The following is an 18,571-nucleotide window of genomic DNA, read 5'->3' as shown; positions in this document are numbered from 1 at the left end:
ATCTGTTTTTCTGTATTTACAATATGCAATTACACTCCCTGGTTTCTACAAGACTTAGCAAATTTGACTTTATGTAAAAACATGCCGTGGGTCCCATAATAGCATTTTCTAGGTAAGGAGAGTTTAAGTTACATGTGTAAAGAGCAAGTACAGTAGTGTAACAAGTTCCTTTGCAGATGAATAGCACAGAGCGAGTGTGATGTGTCAGCACCACACTTTATTTTTACTTGTGGTGTGGTCTGCATATTATCTTACATTTTTGCACTCAAAATAACCCATACTGCAGTCATGTCAAGGAATTTTATTTCTCATGTATTTTATTTTGTGTTTAATTATTGCACAGTACACCGTAGAGTAATGAAATGTACAGTTTTGAAAAATTCATTAAAAGGCATTTCTTATTTTACTTTACTGTATATTTTAAAGTGTATGCTATAACTGGTGTTTAAAATATTTTTTTTATTCATCATTATTTAATTTTTCTCCCAATATATAAATGAAAGAGGTTTCCTCTCTCTACATCATGGACTGCTAGCCGCTGCTACATTCTCTCTCTTGCTCTCTGCCCCCCTCCATCATTAGCAGCACACCTGTTAACCATAAAAGGACAACACACCCTGAGTGAGCCTGTAATCCTGCTCTCCTGTCCCTCCTTCCTCACTCTCAAACACAGCTGGGGTGAATAAGTGAGGATCATTGCAGTATCATGAACAGTAGTTCTCTGAATTCACACAAAAGCTAGGGAAGTGTCCCTTTCAACTTTCCTGAGATTCAGGTTACGTAAAGATTCGAGGAACTGAACCCTCATAATACAGGTAGAGGGTGCAGGTTACTTGTGTAAGGAGCAACAATGAAAATGAAGTTGCAAAAAAGCAAACATATTTAAAAGGCAAATAGAAAGAAAAGAATGGATACAAGTTGGGCTAGTCCAATGTTGACATTTTACAAATATTTTTTGTAACCCCGAGACTGGGTGTACCAAATGACTGTGTCTGCATGTGATATTATATTTTTGTTTTTTAGCCAAGTCCATCTACCTCAAGCTTAAGTTCGACACATTCTGCCTCTCCGAATGTGACCAGTTCTGCACCGTCTAGTGCTAGAGGTATGAAATATTTTTTTAATAAGACTCAGCTAATGTAAAAAGTGGAATGGCAATAGTCCCTATGAAGCTTTTTATATACTAAAACGGATACTAAAAAGATACATTGATTACTGTCAGGTGTTCATTGTAGCGGGTGAGAGTCCACATCTCAACACAAATCATGATAAATTACGTACTGTACACAAAAAAATCTAGATATTTTTGACAATATACTGCACAGTTTACCATTGGTAATTAGTTAAGGCTCTTCCACAATGATTAAACAAGCAAGACAGACAGAATAGAGGAAGTGGCATCATGCATGAGGGAGAATGTCACCAACCTCTAGTGCAATGTGCAATTATGTCACTGTAACTGGCAAATATGATCAGTGTCTTTCATGGGAACATTGTACCAAGCCAATGTCATCTGTAAGCATCATGCTATAACATCTGCTGACCATTCTCCATTTTAACCATTTACTGTATGTGCTTTTAGTGAGCACTGTAAGAATATCCATACCTTAAAAAGGAATATGGATGGTCTGTCATCAATGCATCTTTTTTAAATACTATTGGAAAACATTTTCTCTGCACAGCAGAAAAACAAAGCCACAAAACATGTATAAACTGGGCATTTCTCTCAAAGAAGATAGGTACCACACCATTCAGTTGAGTTGTCTGGTTAATGGAAAGAGTCTTCAGTGTCTTAATGTATTAATGGTGGACCAAGCCAATCCTGCTGAATTATGACCAATGACTGATTCAATACAAAAGGGTCACTGATTCACTGATACCATTTCTAGGAATTTGCTGTACAGGTTAAATAACCCTTACTTTATATGAATAGTAAAAACATTATTTTATATATAACTGTTGTATATGCATTTGGAAATGTAGCATTCTGGGGGGCAGAATTGTGTATAATGTTTCTTCCTTTCTCTGTTTTTTACTCTGCCTCTACCCCTCTCTGTCACTTTTTCCTTCCTCTCTCTCCTTCCTGTCTCTATCCTGTCTCTTTAATTCGAAGAGCTTTTGGCATAACACTGTTGCCAAAGCAGTAACAGTTAACACAACATTTACAACAAAAACAGTTTCTTCTCCATATCCCTCTCTAACTCCTATCTTTCATCTCTGTCTTCTGTATCGCTCCATCTCCCTCCTCTCTCCTCTCCCTCTCCTCCCTTTCTCATTCCTCTCGTCTCTTCACTCCTCCCATTCTGTCCTTCTGTATTCTCTGCCCCCCCCCCACCACCAAGGGTCAATATGGCCATTATTGGTTTGGCCATTTACATCATTGCTAGATCCAATGTCCATTTTTATGCTCAAGAAGGAAGAATGAGCAAAAAAACAGGCCCCTGGTCTTGAGAGTGTAGGACTGACATCACAGTGCTCTGTAGGATTACATTTTTCACTGTTACCTTTTGCCCAGGTTCACCATTGCTGTCTGACAAGCACAAGCATTCCAGAGACAACTCCTGCCTTTCTCCCAGAGAGAGGCCCTGCAGTGCCATTTACCCCAACCCTCAGGATCCTACACAGGTGAGCCTGGCAGCAGCAGGTCCGGAATGAATTTCACATCAGTGTGTGAAAGCCACCAACAGCTTTTTTTTATAAGAAACCTCAATTTCTCATAAACCCCCTCAGTATTTACCCCAACCCTCAGGATTCTACACAACGGACAGCACCTTGTGAATGTATGAAAGCCACAACCAGCTTTTTTTTTATAAGAAATCTCAGTTCATTCCAGTGTCTCAGAGTAAAGTCATTGGTGTTATTCATAAAATGATGTTTGTTTCCTTTGAATTGTTCCAGTGAAATGCCTTGCTGTATAAATAGTGCAACAATAAGTTGCTTTAGATAAAAACATTAGACAAATAGTATTATTAGTGCTATATTGTTATTAATACATAGAAGACCTTCAAAGTGATGCATGACACTATGATGTAAAAAAGTCTAAAAGTGCTTAAACTTTTCCATTATTTTGTATAAATACAAAATAATATTTTGTATACATTTTGTAAGTTCTTTTTTCTATTTACCATTGGTTATTTCTTTTTTAAATTCTACCGTAATGAGATTTGCAGTGCCAGCTTTTCCTTCTCATCACTCCAACAGTGGAAATGTGATGGATTTTAAGGGGCAGGCATGAAAAAGATGAAGTGTGGTAATGCTAATTATACAGACAACTCCATCTGCTGGAAGACTTGCAAATGGTGCAGAGCAATATTCTGATAGCTCAGCCTGTGTTCAATCTGTACTGATAACTCACACAGGACATGAACAATTTCAGTGCTAAATTCACGTAAATATCCATTGGGAAGTGTTTGTAAAAACCTTGGTAGGGTATTTGTATTTTATTCAAATTAGTCTGTGGTTTAAATCTAAATTAATAGCTGTCTGTATGATCTGATAGTTTTTATTAACGGTGTTGATAAAAATGCTGCACAAATGGCACTTGTATTGCTGATAGGGTACATTTGTTTACACAAGTACCTTTTTCCAGCATTTTAAATTGATTTGACCTGCCTTAATGAAATATGGGACCTGTAAATTTAGATTATTTTTTGGAGGGCCTGTGTTCACATACTGTGTGAATTTTACTGACACCTGTGTGATGGTTATGAATTCAGATTAAGCAGGTTTTATATACTTTATACTGTATCTTTATTTGTTCATATTCTTATTTTTTTTAGCTCCTGTATTAAATTGTAATGTACTTAAGTAACCTTACCACAATGTATATGACAGGTATAAAGACTTCACGTGTGGACATTATCTTCATTTCTATAATGGATAACTGTTGTTGACAATTGGTTTATATGATGTGATCACTGATTTTCCAATTATGCAAAACAAACAAAACCGAAACCTTTAGATACATTTTTTTCAGTTTTAGAAAACATTCTTTCCCTAAAGAGAAATTTGCAAATTACATGTATAATTGTACTTCTGTAGTGCCGATTAGCCTGAATATCAGCAACATTAGTAATTCCTGTATTTAATGTGTTTAACCCAGATAATATTTAAATACCTATGTAGCCAGAACCAGTGCCTGTGTAGCATAGTGTTCCTTGATAGCATATATTACTGCTATATTCCACTTGACCATACATAATCAGAATATGCATAACTCATAGTATTTTAATGAATAATACAATTTATTGCAAAAGTATCTAGACCCTTACATAGTTTTTACATTTTGTTGCTTTAAAGCTTGCAGTTATAACTCTTTGGAGTAACACTATTTCTATATACAACCTACTTCACAAATTCAAAGCAAAAAACAAAATGAAGTAAATAAGATAATAAATATAAAAGAAAAATGGAAAAGTAATGATTGCATAAGTATTCATGCCCTGTGCTATGAGAAGCCTAAGTAAATTTATATGCACAATATTACAATATTGAAACTTGAAGACCAAGGAGGCATAGATCAGGAGAAGTGTATCAAAATATTTCAAAGACCTTTACTATCTCTTATCGTGGTGAAGTTGATCATTAAGAACAGAAAGGCACCCAGATGCTGCCTAGAACAGGATGTTCCTCCAGGAAGGTGAGGAGGAAACTGGTGAAGGATATCAATATGAGCCCAACAGTGACTTTGAAAAAACTACAGTACTGTATAAAGTTCAATGGCTAAGATGGGTGAAAATGTCCCTCAGTTACAGCTGGCTTGTATAGGAAGACATCACTGAAAACCAATTTAAAATCCTGCAAGAAGTTTGTAACAAAGCATTTAAATGATGCTGAAAACATTTGGCAAAATTTGTTTAGATATCAGATGGTACTAAATTGAAACAATATGGTCTAAATACAAAATGATACATCTAGTGCAAACAACACAGTGCATCACCCAGGCAACAGCATTTCTACTGTCAAGGATGGTGGAGGGAGTATTATGAGGCTGCTTTCATTCAGCAGACTTGGAACCATAATTGCTGTCAAAGGTGCTTCCACCAAATGTTGAGTTCACCGATATGAATACTTATGCAATCAAAATATTTAGTTTTTTCTCTAGTTTTTGATGATGGTTACTGAAAGTTAACTTACACTTGGAAGTCTTCAGTTTGAGCATTTAGGTTTGAGTAAAAAAAAAAGTGTAATCATTTTCTAATTTCACAAAATGGGACACCATAGGAAGTGTCTGAATACTTCTGAAAGGCACTGTAGCTAATGTAACAGTTCTGTTTCTCTTTTTCAGAGGATGCTTCCACATCAATCAGGGGATACATCTTTACCCCGAAGCGATCCAAATCTTTCCACACCAGAGAAAGGTGCGTAATTCAAATCATCATTTAGAAACGTGCTTTTGAACATATACATACTTTGTGTGTAATCACAGATATTGGCATAAGTAAATAGGCAATTTTAGAAAAAAGATGTTTTCTGTTTATCTGCTTGAACTATACAAGGCAATGACAAAATAAGAATACAGCCAGGGTGTTAAGATGCTTCCCTTTGCCTTATGAAGGACAGCAGTTACCTTTGAACATTGTCTGGATGAGATCAGTGATCTTTTTCAATGGGTTTTGGTCTCCTCCAGTTCAGATTCTGTGCAGGATAGGCCTGATAAGACACTGTGGGTCTTTCAGAGGCTGGTCACAGATAGCCCACATGTGCACAGTGCTTCCGGTGTCTGGCTAGATCATAGTACGGTCTTAGTACTATGGTTCTCTTTCCAACCTTACACACTATTGTTGGTTTACGGTCAGAATCTTTTTAAAGTTAATCGACAGATGACTAAAGGCATTGAAATGGAAAGGTTTGTTTTGGATAATCCAGATGCATTGGACAAGTGATTCAGACTCTTTTTAGACAAACAGCCATGTTTGTCTTATGGCTAAAATTGCATTCAGAATCACACAACCACAGGTTGTTCTATAGTACATTTCAAGTAGTGAGCAAATAGGTTTGTAAATTGTTTGAGCAGTATTGTTCCTTGGGTTAAGAAAACACTAACTTCAAGTCGTGCAATTTTATAAAAACTCTAGATGCTTAGTCTTTAATATTTGAAGTGTGATAGAATTTTCAAAATGAATTTAGATAAAGAATCTGAATAAATGGTGATTCAAAAAATAATGATTTTATTTGCAAGTACAGCAAAAGATATGATTGTGCCCTGCCTGAGTAATGAAGATCACCTTTCTGCTGTCTGCATGTCTGAAAGTAGCCTGTGTCAGAGTAGCTGGCCAGGGAATGAAATGATCTACTTCAGTCAGCCAACAAGTCTTGTAAAACTAGAAAACTAGCTCCGTGAGTGAAAGGTATATAGGTAGAGTTCTGGTATGTAGTGGGTCACCATACCAGCTCAGTCCCATCCATCTGATCCAGCATCATAATTGTTTTCCGATAGTGCACCAGCAGAGCACCGGTAGCTTGCCATCTGAATTAAAATCATATGCATGCTCAAAAACTGTTCAAGCATAACATGGATAGCTGAGAGATGAATGAGATTATGTCTTGTACATCTGAGGTAGGGACAATGAAGGTGGTGGATTGTTTTATTCTGTGAAGAATGGTCAGCCTTCCAGACCTGACTGAAGACATTGTGTCAGGAGATGTTATGATGAGCATTTTGCTGACTGTTGTTTGTTCAAGCCTTCACCTTTAACACACGAAGACCTTTGGTGCAGATTGAGGGCAACGTTACTGCTCAGCAGTGCATTGATTGTGTCCTAGAGCCTTTCAGTTTTTCCTGTTCATGCAATTCAATCCAGAAGTGTCAGTCTTTCAGCAGGACAATGATAGGACATAGTGATAGAATTACAATAGTTAATAGATTAATAGATTACAATAGATAAATAGATTACAGTAGACAAAAACTCCCAAGAGACTGACCAGGTCTGTACATAAGTGCTACCATAATTGTGTTAATGCCCAAAAAGGTCATACCTGATATTGATTTTTTTTAAGGTTTTCAATTTGTCATAATTGCTACTGAAAACATATCATGGTTCTTTGCTCTGTATTTTTGATAGCGGGTGTTGTGGTTTGATATCTTGTTAAATATGAACTGATGAGTGGTTTAAACTCATTGAACATGAATTTTACATTTCTTTTGCACATCAGTATGTACTGTATACAGTATAAAGTACTGTATATGTTTTAATGTAGATGATATTAGATAATATACTGTCAGTTTCTTTTTTTTTAATGAATTACTATTAGCACAGTTTTACGAGTAGTAGTCTTGCATGTTATATATTCTGAAATATTTTCTACCGAATGCCAAGCAAATAGAAGTTATGTTACACAAATGATGAAATACAAAGAAAAAAACATTTGCTATTCTATATTTTATGCAATTCAATATGAAATCCCTTCCTATATAAAGCATACTGTACCTGTAGTTTTGATAATATCAATAAAATAGGGAAGTCCAAAAATGTGTAAGGGTTGGTCCCTTAAATGTGGGTTTAGAAATTTCAAAACAGCACAGAAGAAGCCATTGTGTAGTTTAAACCAAACCAGTGTTAGACATGTAGTCACAAACCGATAAACACAGCTACGCTAGCCAAATTAAACTTTATCCATCGCATACAGTGCCTTGTAAAAGTACTTCCAGCAGTGTTCTTTTTTAAGAAATATATATTTATATACTCAAAGACTGAATGTCTTATATACTCAAAGACTGAATGTGAATATTTCTAGGTAAATGGTAGCACAAACATAAGAATAAAATGGAATTACAGTATGTTGACCGCATAACTATTCAGACATGAGAACTCAGTATTTGGTGGAAGCACATTTGACAGCAATTACAGTTGCAAGCCTTTTTGAGTATGTTTCTACCACATTTATACATTGGATTGGTGCGATTTTCCACATTCTCCTTGGCAGATTTGTTCAACCTCTCTCAAGTTTGACAAAATTTTTACATGGCCACTCGAGGACTTTTACTTTCTTATTCTTAAGACATTCACTTTGGGTCTTCTTCCTGATGAAAGGTGAATTGATTTTTATCCCAGTTTGAGATCTGAAACAGGTTCTCCTCTAATATTTGCCAGTCCCTTGCTCCATGTCTTTTCCCATCAGTCTTGACAAGCTTTCCTGTCCTTGCTGATGAGAAGCAGAACTATAACATAATTCTGCCACCACCATGATTGACACTAGGGATAGTGCTGTGTGAGGCAGTATACTGAGCTTACGTCAGATCTAATTTTTTTTTTTAATTTAGACCAAAAAGTTCCACTTTTGTCTTGTCTGATCAACAACCTTGGAAGTTGAGATATCTATTTTAGTTCCACGTAAACACCCTTTGTGGAGTGACTAGGTTATTGCTGACACTTGGACATTTTATCCTACAGTATCTCAGCCACTGAAATCTGTAGCTTTTTCAAAGTCAGCACTCAGTCACCACCTCAAAGTGGCATCTCTAACCAGTTTCCTCCTTGTCCAGCTGCTCAGTTTGCAGGGACAGGCTAATCAGGGCAGTGTGTGGGTGCCTTCCACTTGGTTCACCACATTCAAAGAGATAAGGATCTTTAAGATCTGTCTTTATACAACTTTATCCCTGACTTGAAATTTACTACCTGATTGAGGGCTCTTAGAGAGATAAGTGTATTTATTCTGAATTGTTTGCACATTTGAGTTTGCTCAATTCCATGTTGCTTGCCAATTCTGTGCACGTACTATAAAATACATTTGCCACTGTAACGTTAACGGTTACATTTTTGTGTTTTACTGTGTGTGCTGTAGGATGTGGAAATAACCAGTATTAATTGCTACTTTAAAACATCATGGCTGGAGGTTTAATGCAACAAAATGTGACAAACTGTGCAAGGGATAGTCTTGCAATGTGACTAGTCTTGCAAGGCACTGTATAATGTGGCTGAAAACCAGCAGTGTATCTTTATGTCCATATCCATATCCCCTGAGATTCTTCCCAAGTTGCTTAAATTAAACCAAATAGATACTGCTGGTGGTCAGGTGTTTAAGTGACATGGCTGATGGCAGCTGGCAAGATGGTACTCAGTTACTAGATAGTTGAGAATTCATTTTATTTTTGTTCCTCTGTACTATTGACAAGATGTAAAATGTAGAATACATTGATTCTGACACAGCTACCTGGGCTCAGACAAATAATTTTCAACTTTAACTGCACAGGGAATCTTAATGTTGTAGTAGCTTTGCTACACAGTCAGTATGATAGTCACCAAGGGAAATGGAGGGAAAGAAATGGACCAGCAGTCTTGCATCAGAATCGGTCCACAGCTGTATTTATTCATTCTAAAGGCAAAGAGCCTCTTGAAATCACAAGTATCATCAATTTGATTTAATAAATGCATCAGTAGTTGCTTTTTAAAATTAACTTTATACTAGTGGCACAAACATATTTTGACAGGGATTTGAACATTTTGTAGTGGCTCTTGAAACCAGTTGGTGTACTATCTCCCACTGTGTATAATTACAAAGGAAAGTTTAATCTGTTCTGTTTATAACTAAGGAATGGTGGGTGTTTCTGAAATTGATCTGTCAAAGTTTCTACTTCTAGAAAATAGTCATTTATGTTATGCAATGATTAATAAATCCTTCACACACTTATTTTAGTGTGTTAGTCAAAGAATTATATAAAAATGTGGGAGAACAGTAATCATCTATGAGACCGGTAGAAGTAATTAGAGTTCATTTTGACCAAATGTATAAAGAACTATCTTAGGATTTCTTTCACTATTGATCTTAATTTACAGTATCTTAGTTCTGAGTGGGAAAGCATCTAATTCCAATTATCAGTATCTATGAAATCACAAAAAAGAAATGTTGTCGTTTCATGAGATCTCTAATCTTTTCATTCCAGTTTGATATTCTACATGTATATATTTTAAGTATTTTCAAATGCCGTGCATACAGATGCTTTAAATCTTTTATTGTAGCATTGACAGTAAACTGCTATAAAATGAGTTCTTTCCTATCTAAAACTAAGAGTTAAAAATAATAATTTGAGAATTATGGGTAATAACAGAGTCCTGTGCCCTAAGAGAATGTTATTAAAAAATCAATGAAGAATTTCTACCTGTTTTTTAATTAAAATTCACACTCTTTAATTATGTATTTCTTTGTATATTGAAGTTGTGAACCCCACCCCCAGTAGCTGGAGTCTAGACAGTGGTAAAGAAGCTAACACACAATTTTCAGAAACTGTTGGGAAGTTGGTATCACCACCAGTACCACCTAGGCCTCCATACCCAGGTAAAAAAGAACACCAGAAGCAGTACTGATGTTTTCCTTGTTGTTACATTTACTAAATGATTTTTTGTCTGTTTCTTCTATATAATCTCTTCTCATTTTTTCACCTTCCATAGTTTGTATAATATTCATCTTACTTCCACACTTTATATAATGTTGACTGATATTAAGTATTGAAATATGCTGTAGGTGTTTGCCTAACATAAACTATGTAGAAACTTGCAAAATATTGTTTCTCTGTTCACAGTCCTAGATTTAAACAAAATAAAGAATGTGGTTTAAACTTATCCATTAAAATGTATATTAGTTGAAATGCTGTTACAGTATGTACTGCACTCCATTAAAATGATGTTAAAAGATAATTTGTTTCAGTCCTTTGTCGTAGCAGTGACTGAATGATAATTATTTAAATGTAGTATATAGAAGTTGTTTATTGTTTATAGGGTTTAAAAAGTAAGTCAAAATAGCAATATAAGGCCAGTGAATTATATTGTATATCATTAGATAGAACATAAAAATAAGAAGCTTTAAAAAGAAGTGTTTCTAAAAAAAGACATCTATTTTTCTGTTTTACATTTATTTTAATATATTTATCCTATATTTAGCTCTTTGTTTATCAGTGTTCCTTATAAAGGGAATATAGCTACTCTTCTTGCTGCCTTGAAGACTAATTAAAATCAACATCATGAAAAATGTATTAATGTACATTAAGGCTGACCATCTGTGTATTCAGCTAGAGCTGTAACCCATATGTGGTTTTCAGTCCTAAGCAGGTGGGATATTTTAAGCACTGTTTGTTTTGCTCCTAGAGCTTGATCACTTCGATTTCCAGTGTGTGTCTTCTGCTTTAAATGTACAGTTGGTTAGAATGTGCATTACTTAGAATAGTTGAGTTGTAATCAATATTCATTTTATTACCATAAAGGTCTGATTTTTTTCTTTGATTTTAAATAGGCTGTTGTTCCATGTGACTCAGTTTTGGTTAGCCATGATGTCATCACACATATTTAATTTCAGATTCAATTCAAGTAATATTGCTAGTAATTATTTTTATTCTTTACCAAAAAGGATCCCCTGCAAGGAACATGAGGTCGGTGTCTCCGGTCCCTACCCCCAGATCTCCACAAAAGGTTTGGTATTTTCTCAGCTTTGTGTTCTTTTAATGCTTTCTGTAACATTTACTAAAGAGCAGTGCGGAGAAGTGAGGTTGTAGTAAAAGAAGAGTATAGAATGAAGAGCGTTATAGGCCCATTGACCCACTGTTATCCAGTATGTGTGTTTATTCAGGTACAAGTAGTGGTGGACAAAATCTAGAAAAATTGAAATTCTAAAGTAAAGGCACTTAATATGCATTGGGCCAGTGTGACCTGCATGCACTGTGATTTACATTCTATCAGCACCTGGGATTCTGCAGGAGGTATGTGACACCACTCTTCTATGAGACAGCCAATAGACTCACACCTGGTTGATTGAGGTGGAAAATGCTGTCTCAGGAGTCATGTCGGAATATCCCATCAGTGCTTGATTGAGTTTAAATCTGGCGACTAGGAAATCCATGACATACAGTATAGATAACTTCAGTGTTGTGCTCAATGCTGCAACATGTGATGAAGATGATCCCTCAGTACCTTTAAGTAGAGATTAGCACTGGCCTTGCTTTCTAAGAGAATGAGTAAATCTAAATCATACAAGGAGAATGCACCTCATAACGTTATGAAACCACCAGAGCCCTTTGCTGTCAGAACCAGGGAGTCAGGGCTATTGAGCTCTTTAGGTTAATACCACACATACACTTGTGCGCTTGTCGAGAACATGATGAAAAACTATTCAGATGACCAGATCACAGTTCTCAGCTTCTCTGTAGTTCATTGCCTGTGCTCTTTGCAATACAAGAACTGCAAATTCACATTGCCAGGTGTGATGAAAAGTTTGTACACTGCAAGCTGACTAAGGTATCCTGCACATGGGCATTCTCAGAGAACCGTTCTCGATTAAAATCTCGTCAGGTTGAAATTCACACTCAGCTGATTTGTAGTTGCTAGCGTGTTTTGCCTTGCACTTTGAGTTAGTGTGCGTATTGCACAATCCTGGAGTATACGCATTCACCCTCTGTCGCACTGTGCATGGGGATGCTTTTCATCAGCATTGCTTGTGAAACAAGCTGGTCTGTCTTGGCCGTGTGCTCCTGCCAAGCACATACCAACCATATAATTATAGGCAGCCTGACCTGTCCAGGATGTTTACATGACCTGAAGTGTACTAGGATGTTATTTACTTAATTAACACATGAGCCACACCTGTAGGAGGCCTTACCCGTATTGATGCATGTTCATATGGAAAATTATTTTTAATTTCAGCATTTTTGATTTATGCAGGATTTTTAGGAATGTATCAGCTGCTTAAGTCAAGAGTTGCCTATATACATATTTAAGAAATATTGACCATTGAAAACTTTTTTTAAGAACCCATGTCTCAGTTTAGGATAAACCACTAGAGAGCAGCAAAGACCCATGAAAATAGTGCTCATAGTAATCAATATGATACATTATCAATTATCACATTATCAATATGATTGTTGTAACCAGGAAAGATGGAAAGTATAGAAACATCATTTAATAAAATTCCATCATTCAACTAAATTACCTAGTTAGAAAAAAAACTTTTCTTCTATGACTCTGAAATGAAATAAACAATTACACGCACATGACAAGAATTATTGCAAGATAGCAGCAGAAATCCCCAAAAAGAACAAATGAACTAAATGTCTGCAGGTAACAATACCAACAAGAGGCTCACAAGAATCAATGGACCTTTGGAAAACATTTTAATATTTCTTAAAGATGTTGATGAAAACCATTTGGAAATGTGCAAAGGCTCCTGATACTGTAAGTGTACACTGTTCCGACGGGACAATTTGTTTCATGAGCAAAACAACTGCTTTCCTTGAAAATGTGGCTGAAAATTGGTAGAAATTCACAACTACATCATGCTATATCTCACAGAGAACAGAACAGTGTGGGAGCAACTAAACTCCAAAAGGCACACAGAACCTGCAAGACATCTGCCTTTACCATTACTTATTTTGGATTAGCCCAGTTTTCAGTTTTTTGACAGTGTTGGTGTGTTGGTATGGCTTCAACTGTACAGTACATGGTTCTCTGTATTGTTTTGTGTCTTATGGTGCAGTTTTGACAAAAGCACCATATTGTGCAGTCCACAAAACATGCTGCAACATATGGCCTTAACATCCTAATTCTCCAGTGCAGACATCTGCCTTTCTATACAAACGTAGCAGTATTTCATTGAATATGCTAAAAGACTAGATCCTGTGTGTTGTATAGCACAGAAATGTTCAGAAATACAGGGCATCTGAATTCTGTGAAGGGTTGACTAGAATCCTGGACATGAATCCAGTTCAGAACTTGATTTACTCCTTGATGCAAGTATTCCACTGTATTAACAACTTATGTGCAAGGAATGGGCAGCAATCATGTATATTGTGATTGCAAAACAAGTAATGGCTAAGCACAAGGAGACATGGGGCTGCTGCAGAAGACTAATCCCACTCATATATCACCACTGTTAGGTATGGTAACTAAACAGCTGTTCTTCCAAAATTGAGTGTCTGCTTAATTCAAGTGTAGCAACACGTAAAAAGTACCCATAAGGCATGCAATTTCATTTTCCGTTTGAAGTTCAGTTATTTATCTAGTGTCCTTCTGCCTGCCACTGAGTGCCTGCTTTTGCTGCACATTTTTTAGAAATCTCATTGCTGTACTGAAATTATTTTGGGAAGGCTGTGTGTGGTTTTTAAATGTATTTTGGTTTTGGTTTTTAAAACTGTATATGTACATGTACAGTATGTATACATTATATGGCATAATCATCAACATACATATGTATATATACCTACATATGAACTTTATAGGGCTCAGCTTCCACACAGTTGTTCCTTGGGTTTTTTGAATCAGTTCAGTGGATTTTCAAAAAGAAACTTTTACTTGGAACATAGTTTGCAATGACTGTGGACTGGTCTCACTGTGTTTGGAACAAATGCATCTTTGCCTCAGGCCTTTCTCTCCAGTTTCATGGGGTAGAAAGTTATGTTACACATTCAGTTTGTCGAAAGAGCAACTAATTGGCCTCACATGCTGAGAAGGCCACATAGTAGAAAAGAACTGGTGCATTTACAAGCAAAAAGAGTCCTTGGAACATGCCAAAGCACACATGAAGTTAGAACGTTGCATTGAGTAATCCCATTGTTTTAATAGCAACTCCAATATTATCTCTTTTCACACAGCCTTTTATGAAGATATTCTATACAGTATCTTCATTTCTGTTAACCTTCTGTTACAGAATTAACTTAAAATCCTCCTATATCAAACAAACAAATTGCAAAATGTTTTGCTTTCTTCTCATTAAGTCTAGTCATAACAAAATATATATTTTTTTATATTTTGATGTTATTGGAGTTAGATGTGTGTGGAATTTCATTATCCAAAGTTACATTTTTTTAATATGAACATTGATTATTATGTATAATTTAGATGTGCACTTTTATGCTATTAGTAAATGGGACATGGAAAATGACAAATAACATCTTTAGCACTTTCAAATTTATGGACTAAATTGGGTTAATAATACAATTTAATTATATACCCATAGATAGAGAATGATGTCTGTAATACAGCACTCTTGCAATCAGGAAGTAATCAGGCCATAGCATAAGAAATCATTAGCTAAGCCATTGTGTACAGTGAATGAGTCTGATTTTTGAAAGCTTAATAATTTCACTTGTGAAGGAAAATTTCACTAGGAAAGTCATATGGTGCTGCAGTTCCACGCTTTATCTTTATGAGCATGTTGTATGCTGTTGCTGTTAATTATTGCTAACATTTCTTGTTATTTCCTAAACGCAGAACTCGGCACAGTCATTCACACCATCTCCCACTGAGTGCCAGTCCTCGGGGTTAGTCTCCAACTCTCCCGTCCTGTCAGGAAGCTACAGCAGCGGGATTTCTTCACTGAGCAGGTGTAGCGTATCGGAAACATCTGGCATCGAAGCCCAGCCAAGTGAGCACATGCTGACAACGTCAACCTCCAGCGGCTCTGATGAACTGACGAGAAGGGAAAACAAAACCCCCCCTCCTTACCACGTGTACGAACGAACAAACTCCAGGCGGCCCGTGCCTCTACCTCACAGTCTCTCCGTCCCCGTCAGCTCAGACCCCCCGGCCCTCCCTCCGAAACCCCACCAGCTCCGCTCCGGCAAACTGGACAGTGAGGCCAGGCGAGTGAGCAACGCTGAGCAGGGCCCCAGGCCCAGGCCTCTGCCTAGGAAAGTATCTCAGCTATAGCAGCCTTTCTTCTGAAACACGGATGCGTTTTGCACTCTTCCACTTTCTGGTTTGGTGAATCCCAAGGTCCTAGAGGAGACGCAGAAGAATATTTGCCAGTTATCATTGGCAGCAAGATGTACAGCAGCATTCAGAATCTGAAACCATAGGGACGGAAACAATATACACAATTGAGAATACACTTCCTCTAACATTTCATTTTGATAGATATAACATTCTAATGTGTACTGGAGAAAAAAAATAACAGGGTTTTTTTTTTGCCTTAAACATTTAAATGGCAGTTGTTCTGACAGCAAGCTGGTTGCAGCCAGCCTTGCAAATCAGTGGAGTCACACAGTTAAATTACAGTCTAATAGACAGCTAAAAGGTGCTAGAAGTTTCTTAAATGTCTTTCAGTATAACATAGTGTCTAACAATCCTCTTGCCTGAAAATTAGCTATAAATTAGCTCTGTGGGGTTTTCCAAGTATTGTGCCAAAGGAACATTTATGCTTTTCTGTAAACTGGAACATTAGAATCTAGAAACTGCGAGTGTTCTACTGAAGTACAATTTACCCTTTACTGTGCTCAGTGAAATGTGCTTTACCATATTGTGTTTGTAAAAGCAAACTTAAACATTGGCTTTCTGATTGCATGAAGCCTGTATAAAGCAATATAAGTACTGTAGTCCTGAAGTGAGGTATATTAGATAAAGCACAAATGGGTATTACAGTTAACTACAAGCAGTGTTTTAACAGGATAGTTACTTAAACAAACAGCCCTGTGATGGAGCAGTCACTTTCAGACCAATGTGGACATTTGCAATTATAAATAATAAAGAAGTATGGTTCGTGGTGTTTTTAGTTTTTACAAAATCTAGGCTGCCAAAGCCCATTGCAGAGAGGGCTTTTATTCCTTAAGACTCAAATTTCATGCATTCTATTTGCGGAGCTTTTTTGAATTTTAAGCAATGTTCAGCAACATGTTTGTATAGTACAACATTTTTCAGACTATTTTTCTTATCAGTTTGACTCAAAATATTCCTGACAGAATGTACTGTAAAATGAAACTCATATTTTGCAGTATAAAGATAGAGATGGGCTCAGAACCCACTATTAGAAAGCATTTTATTGTGAGCAGAATTTTTTTAAAAATATCAATGAACCATGTATATTGATTGCTTAACTCAGTGACCAGTTTTTCAATTTTAACTACAACATTCTTTATATGTTTTACTTTTTGTATGGTTTAGGTTTTTTTTCTTTTTTGTGAAATTGAGATGAAATATTTACATGAATCAGTACTTGTGAAATTGTAAATTACATAATGAGATTGTTGTAAGTATGCCAAATACTTTATGTATTACAATTCTTGTACATACAATGTGTTTTTAACAAAATGTAGCCATATTGAATTTACAGCTTTGAATGTTGCAAGAACAAAATATAATTCTAAATGTTAAATATTTATATGTTTTAGTGAGTGTAGAAAAATCAAAGAAATACTTTTAACTGTACCTAATGTGTTTACTTGCTTAATAACCCCTTTTAAAAATGTTTCGGACAAGTACAAGTTTTGCATTAAATAACATTTAATTATTGTACTCTTTGCAGAAGGAACTCTTAAAGTATTTTTTTTTATAGAGATGGCATTATCAGTTGACATGATCAAACTATATTCAGATTGTAGAAAATCTGCTTCTTTTCAATGGCTGTAAAAGCTGTCAGGTGTACAATATTGTTATGCATAGTCAGTGTTATTTTACCACTAAAAGCCATGTTTTTATTTGGTGACTGCACACTTTAGGGGGATATATGATGTACATGTTTAATTTCTGTTGCACAAATTTGTCTTCAAAAGAAATGCTTAATTGGACATAAAAATCTAATTTAAAAGTACAAAGCAAAAATAAAATTAACCCCTATAATTAAAAGCTTGTAGAAATTGTACGTTATTTCACCGTTACATTGTCAAGGAGAACTGCTTGCAAAAGCAACAGATATTTGGACTATAGATGGATAAAAATACAATTCATCCATCCATTTACTAACTGCTTTATTTAGTACAGGGTCGTGAGAGATTCTTTTCCGGCAAACAACAGGTGCAAGGCAGGATACACCTTGGACATCAGTCAACATGGCAATAAATCATACAGTTTTTGGAGAAAAAAAAACAAATTGTCATTCATCAAAGCTAAAGCTTAGTGCATCTTCTTTAGAATATAACGTGGAGAAAAATATGGAAAGACTATTCCAAAGTTGGTTTATAAGGAGGTTTAATGGTCACCAAATGCAGACAGTACGGTCTTAAGGAACTGTAGTATAAAGTATACCAATGTCTGGAATTCTGCAGGATGGATACAGCATCATTCTTCCTCGTGACAGTCTATTAAATTGGCTGAAAACACTCTGGCATTGTTCCAGAATATCAGATGCTCAATGGCAATGTTTTGTTTCTGGTGCTTGTTTCAAACTAATATAATAAATTCCTCTGTGATTTTAAGTTCTGTAAATGTTTTTTCATATATATCTATTTTAATTCAGTTGTAATTACTCAGTAGGATTCCTCTTCAAGGCTTCTTATTTCTGGGTCCCTGCCTAGAATACACTATATTAACATCTGTAATTGATTTCCATTGACACTTTAGTCATTAGTGGAGCTGCTTTATCAAAGGTGTTGTAACTTACCAGTATGCCTTTCAGTGAATCATTCTGACAGAAATCCATGTTTCTTAAGTTATCTGTAGAGAGGCAGTTGTGTGATGTTTTTTTCAGATGACCAGTTCAGATTATCTGCTGAATGTTGTTTCTTTATCTTGTATATTTGGACCTCATAATGTCCTATATATATTAGTCATTCCCTCTTTAGCATATGAATGAGTACTGTACATCTCTCTAGTTCCGGACTCAAAACTGAATCACAGACAAAAAAGTAGTGTAATGGTTAAGACTTTAGCTTTGAATT

The 18,571-nt window shown here is 35.9% G+C and overlaps 1 protein-coding gene across 2 annotated transcripts in view; it reads left to right on the top strand.

The window, feature by feature from the left end:
• dock4b (dedicator of cytokinesis 4b) overlaps window positions 1-18,109 on the top strand; it is a 159,065-nt gene extending 140,956 nt beyond the window's left edge. For both annotated transcript variants that reach the window (XM_088644866.1, XM_088644865.1), the window contains 6 exons: window positions 1,024-1,105; window positions 2,516-2,625; window positions 5,288-5,360; window positions 10,156-10,275; window positions 11,341-11,402; window positions 15,192-18,109. In XM_088644866.1, the coding sequence (XP_088500992.1) occupies window positions 1,024-1,105; window positions 2,516-2,625; window positions 5,288-5,360; window positions 10,156-10,275; window positions 11,341-11,402; window positions 15,192-15,629 (885 nt within the window). In that variant the 3' untranslated portion in view covers window positions 15,630-18,109. The remainder of the gene's footprint in view (window positions 1-1,023; window positions 1,106-2,515; window positions 2,626-5,287; window positions 5,361-10,155; window positions 10,276-11,340; window positions 11,403-15,191) is intronic.
• The last annotated feature ends 462 nt before the right edge of the window (window positions 18,110-18,571 follow it).

The sequence above is a fragment of the Lepisosteus platostomus genome, chromosome 9 (genome assembly GCF_059453375.1).
Source record: "Lepisosteus platostomus isolate fLepPlt1 chromosome 9, fLepPlt1.hap1, whole genome shotgun sequence".
NCBI lineage: Eukaryota > Metazoa > Chordata > Actinopteri > Semionotiformes > Lepisosteidae > Lepisosteus > Lepisosteus platostomus.
This window is presented reverse-complemented; position numbering and strand designations above follow the sequence as displayed.